At 36.2% G+C, this 6,000-nt stretch overlaps 1 protein-coding gene across 1 annotated transcript in view; it reads right to left on the bottom strand.

The window, feature by feature from the left end:
* Positions 1–4,800: 4,800 nt before the first annotated feature.
* The window catches only part of RBM33 (RNA binding motif protein 33), a 102,307-nt gene continuing 101,107 nt past the window's right edge, over positions 4,801–6,000 (bottom strand). The window contains exon 19 of the mRNA XM_059818789.1: positions 4,801–5,836. Within this exon, the coding sequence (XP_059674772.1) occupies positions 5,788–5,836 (49 nt within the window). The 3' untranslated portion in view covers positions 4,801–5,787. The remainder of the gene's footprint in view (positions 5,837–6,000) is intronic.

Below are 6,000 nucleotides of genomic sequence, written 5' to 3'. Positions count from 1 at the left end.
TGGGGGCAGATGAGATGGAAATGAGGTGAAGTGTAAGGTAGAGGAAAAGGGCACCACAGGAAAAAAGAAAGTTGACTTATTCTAAGGGCTTTGTATCAATAAAAATTGTATGCAATGGTACAGAAGATCAGCTGTGAATAAATGAGTGTTAGCATCTTTTCTTTGCTGTAAGTGAAAATGTGTATTAATTAGAAGTTAAACTGTTGAAAGATGTTTCACCGCCTGCAAAAGAAATCCTGCAAAAAAATGGTTTTGTTATTATATAAATAGAAATAAAACTGTAAGGTTCCAAAGTCAGTCTGAAGACACTAAGAAAAAATATAATGCATATTAAAAACCATTAGATGCACACAAAGAAAATCCTGAACTGAATGAATGTAACATTAACAAAGCAGTGTTTTAAACTGTGATCTTCCAACTGACTACACACAACATTGCAATACAGCCACATTTAACTGTACACAGGTTCTTTTACAAAAATATTCTTAAACTGTAATACCGTTTAAAATTATTTAAATAAGAAAAATTGCTTAACCTAAGTGCTATTACATTAAACAAAAGCAATGTAACCTGCTGAAAAACAGTGTACATATAAAGCCCATTTCCAGTTAGTTAGAAAAATCAGTGCATCCAACCAAGAAGTGAGAAAGCAACAGAGGCACCTAAAAGACCCAGTGAGATTAACCTTCCCCTTGAGGTTTTTAGTGCAATAAAGACCATACTTTCCACCAAAATAAGCTCAGAAGTAGAAAACGGATGTGTTTTTTTAATAAAAACCCCCAACCCTGCAAAAAGCAGCATTATAAAGAACAAAATGATCCTTCCCAACCATATTATACCAGAAGATGGTATACGTAAGGATCCAATATGAATCAGTGTTTTTGTATACAAGACCCTGTACTCATGTGGCTAAGTCATCTATATGATTAAAAATCAGGTTACAAAAAAACCTTACATAAAATCCTTAGGATTTGATACTAATTGAAGATAAAATACTTTCAAGTATTATGTGTATGAATTAGAGGTTAAGGCGTGATTTAAGGTAACATTGAAACAAAAGCCCTGTGTTACCCTAAATGACCTTTATAATATAGCTAACTTTCACAGTATTGGTTTCCTTCACATTTAATTTCTCATCCAACATGCTGCTAAAAAAAGTAAAAAGCACAAAAAATAATTTAAAAAAAAATGGTTCATGTCTCTCTGAACAAAAATGCCTTTTTGACAGTGAGCAGGTGAAGCCAGATTTCTACCTTCGAGTATCACGACCCACATAACAAACGCAGTACTACGCAAAGGACAAGAACAACACAATACTACACCAGAGAACAAATCCAGGATATCTCCCGAGTTAGACAAAAAACAGGCAAAAAACCCTCAAGAAATGAAAGCCCACATGCTCCCACCCACCCTCTCACCCAGCTGTAAGGGCAACGCACCCACACACACATACAGACACGCAGTCACTGTGTGTAACGATAGGAAGTGCCTACAGCAGCTGCCGGGAAAACTGCACAATTTCAAGCTAAACAGATAAAAGATACTATGTTTAAAAAAAAAATTAAAAATTCAGCACCAAGTAAAAGGTTTTTTCTTATTCCAAGTAGCTAAATAATGTTAAGAAAAACTGATGAAGACCCTCAAGGTTATTCTGAAATAACCTACAGTTTTATAAAAAAAAATGTCTCATCGATATCCTTGCAGTGGAAACATAACATCAAAGAACTAAAATCCTCAGTCTGCTTGGCATTTTAATGGCTAGAAGGACTTTTTTACAGAAATTTGGAAATCTGAAGTGAATCTTCAGATTTAAACTGTGGAATAAACTAGGTATCTGAAGATACTTTACAGAGGAGATGCCAGTATTTACTCTTCTTTCCCGAAGTCATATTGGAGATGAATGTGGGCCAAGAACAATATCCCTGTCTAAATTTACTCTGTACCACTACTTAGAGATAAACATTTGCATGGCAGCAACTCCAGCTATGAAGATGCTATGGACCTGTCCTCCTCCTGCCTAGCACCAATGATACCGAGCTTCTCAAACACTGCACATCGTTGCATCATACAGTATATGTGCCACATCAGTTGCTAACATTGTGATGAACCAACGTGTTAACATGACCAACTTGAATTACGTGTAAAAGCAAAATATCCCAAACTTTTGAGAACAATATTACACGACAGACCTAATTTGTACTTGTACAGCACAATGGAACAAAGCTAGAAACCCCATGCTTGGTCTGACAGTGCACTGTATTTCCCCTCAAAAGTTAAAGGACAGAGATTTATTTTTTTTAAATAAAAAAGTAGAACATTCTACTAAAATACCACAGATCATACGGCCAATCCAATCTTTTAGTCAAGGCAAAATATGATTAGTTATGAAGTGAATTCTCCAGTGCTACAAGATGAAAACAAAATAATTCGGAAAAAAAAAGTTGGCTCCATATAATCACCTACTGTAGCTACCTATTAAAATCATTATAAAATTACGCTAATAAAAACTGTGAACAAATGATACACAGATCAGGATATATGTATTGACTTACTAGCATCTTTATAAAAATTTGAAGATATACACAAAAACACATCAACATTTATGGAACTGTATCCATTAAACTTAGATAAGACAACACAAAAAACTAACAAGTAGCTAAGATGTGGTTGACTGTAAGCACTTTGAGTAACATTTTAATTTTAAAAGGTCAATATTTACATACTACATTAAATGCGTGTTTTTTTTCATTTTGCATTGTATTTTCAATGTATGATAAAGAAAGAACAAGATAATGGTTGCAACAGATCTTCCAAGAAAGTTAACTTAAGATGCTCAGATTTAACTATGTGCTGAAAGAGAACATGGCAAGAACACGTCTGTCTAGCTTTACCTCTACTTCCTTTGGGTTTTTTTGGGAGGAGACAACAAATGGATCTAAAAGAGCTGTATCGTCCAAACTGATCATTGCCAAGAGATCCACTTTTAGGTTAGGATTTGAGAACTAACAAAACACAAACGTTTTAACAAATGACTCACCTAATTGCTACTTTTGCTACTGAGTTTTTTAAGATATTAGAGAGATATGGTGACAATACAGGGTGTGAGTATGTATGTATGTGTATAATAAAACGCATATAGACATACATACATATAGTATGTTTACATATAGTAAGATACCCGGGTACTGCAATAAGCAGGTAAAATCATCACCAGCAATCCGCCCGTACCCTGTCTATGCACAAGCAATATTCTACTGCAACCGCCTTTAAAGAGGATGCATCTAGTCATTAAACAGGCATTGCTTATGTTGCCTCCTACATTTAAACAGATCTGAGGCGATTTCATGTCTTTATTCCAAAGCCGCACATTTGTCTCAAAAACTTTTTTTTTTTTAAAAACCCAACTGAATAAAAATTCTTAAAACTTAAGTTGGCTGAACCTCAGCCTCTTTGGGATGGATTCAAAACCCAAAGCAGGAGCGTTTCTACAAACTTCTTTGACTTTTGAATCAAACCCATATTCTTAGGCTCCAAGAAACCCTCTAACCCCAATAACATTTGCTTCTGACAGGACAGCTGATCAACTGCAGATGTTCCTACTGCTGAACTCAGCTGCTGGCCTGTCTGGCGTTTGCATTGAACCCAGATTTCCAGACACGCACTATTATCGCTCCACTCCAAGATGTCTTCCCAACCTTCTCTTGTTACAGAGAAGCTGGTCCCTAACAGTGGGATGAACAGCTGTTTAATGACTCATTTTAAAGATAAGCATTTATTTCTTAAAAATAAAAATTACATAACCTGAGGAGGCAGCGTAGGGGTCCTAGTGCTCATGGTGCGAGGAGTTAAATAGCACGTGGCAGAGCCAGTCACTGTGATCACCTCGCCTGAGTCTTCAGGGTCAGCTTCTACCGGGCAACTTCCTACCTGAGGCTCATTCTCTGTCCTGGGCTTGGGTCTATCCTGAAGCACTAACAGCACTTTATGTAGAGCAATTGTGCTGGATGTTATTAAGTATTATGCATAAATGGGGAACTACACACACGGGTGTAAAACTCACTTCCACACATAAATTCTCATGATGTTACTGTGTCTCATCACTAAGTTGTAAATGGGTTTAAAGTATTCTTTCAATTTTTTTCCCAGTGCAATATTTCCAAAGTACCACATTATTCTGTATTATTTCAATGAACAAAGAGCTCTTTTATCTAGAAAACTATTGACAGTATTTATTATCCAATAATTATTTTCAGTAGCTTCTCCTTAATTGAAAATCTGGACCAAAACTGTAAGAAAGCTAATCAGGTCTTTGTGACTTGGTTACCATTAAATCTTCAAAAAAAAAAAAAAATCTATGCTACTATAAACTTGTTTAGTTCATCCTTCCATGCTTGGCATGCCTATTTTGGACTCCATTCACAGCTGTTGCATTACATACCAATAGTGTTCTTCTGCGGTCACTCAGGTAACAAACCTATAAGGTTTTTGTAAGTCCCTCCATTCAAATCGTAGGTGGAGTGCTTAAGAGTACTCCTAAAATAAGGGATGAAGCAAAAGCTCACAGTCTAAAAGCTAAGGAAATGTTCATAAAAACTGGAATCCAATATAAAGATGACATTTTAGTAAGTTTATTCAGAAGTAACTGAAAAAAATTGTTCCTTTGGCAATACCATCTAGATGGTTCTAACCAAAAGGAAATATTACGGATTTTACTTTGAATAAAATATAAGCTCCTTAATGTTTGCACATAATTTTTGGAAACTGCCACGTTCACCAGCAGATTCACAACGTCCTTATAGTCCTGTATTTATCAGGAACAACATATCAAACCAAGTCCTTTCAGTTATGGGTTTCTTATGGTTCAGCATTAGTCACAAAATAAATCCCAAAGAAAAAACCTAATCAAAATAAAGCATAAGGCAATCATGAAACACTAGCCCAAAAGAACTATTAGGAATGCGCCACTCTTCCTGCGTAACATTTCTGCAGTGAGCCACTAAATGTTTCTTTTTCCTTGTACCTGGCAACGTCATTTAAAACAACCTATTACAACTTGGAGTTCACTACCCCACGATGCTACTGAAGGGCAAAGATCCTTGTTTTTAAAAACCAAGGGAAAATACAGCAATGTTATTCCTACACAGGGTTTTATGGAATAAGTGGAGTTGGAAGGAGAAGATGGAAGTCTGTGTTGGAATAGAAAAATGCAAAGACAGACTTAACATATTTACAAAGATCAAAACTACAGTTTTCCAGTGTCACCTCCAAAGCTTCTCAGCATACTGCTATTCAGTGAAGTAGACCACGTTTAAATCTATGCAAGAATACCTTCTGTGCTCCCAGATATACAACGTGACTAACGTGTTTTGTTTAGAAAAGTGAGTTTTCATTCAAATACCTCGCACCGAAGATAAGAGCAACCATTATCAAATATTCTTTGCTATGAAGAAAGTTTTTAACTCTTTCGATGTAAACGTTCTCTCTCAAGTCACTGTGGTCACACAGTAGGATCTCGAAGAACAGTGTCTACATGCATTGAAAGCATTTTGAAAAAAAATCTGTAATTCCATGTGGTTACAACAGAACGTGAACAAACCAAACAGAAATTCCACCTTTGCAGATCCTCTCAAGTTCAGCTCTTCTGAAGGACATCTTGCTGCTTTCTGTAGTTCAACATAGCAATTAAAGACTAAGCTGAAAGGTTTCACAACCTGATGGTTTTGCCACTGTGCCTCGTGCAGCTCCACAGTTCGCTTCTGTTAGTGTCAGGGTTTCTCTCAGCAGACATCACTCAACTATCAGTGCCACATTTATGTGGGACAGATCTATCATGTGCCTGTTAAAAGTTAAAAGAAATTTAAACCTGGTATTCAAACTGATTCTAGGAATGGAGAACAGACAAGGATGTTCTATGAAGGTCCCTAATAAAGAGATGCTTGATTGGATTAAGAGAAACATTGAGCAGAGGAGACTGATTTAATCTTTTGAAGGGAGGGAAGG

The sequence above is a fragment of the Gavia stellata genome, chromosome 6 (assembly GCF_030936135.1).
Source record: "Gavia stellata isolate bGavSte3 chromosome 6, bGavSte3.hap2, whole genome shotgun sequence".
Taxonomy (NCBI): domain Eukaryota; kingdom Metazoa; phylum Chordata; class Aves; order Gaviiformes; family Gaviidae; genus Gavia; species Gavia stellata.
Note: the sequence above shows the minus strand (reverse complement) of the source record. Positions and strands in the feature narration are given on the sequence as shown.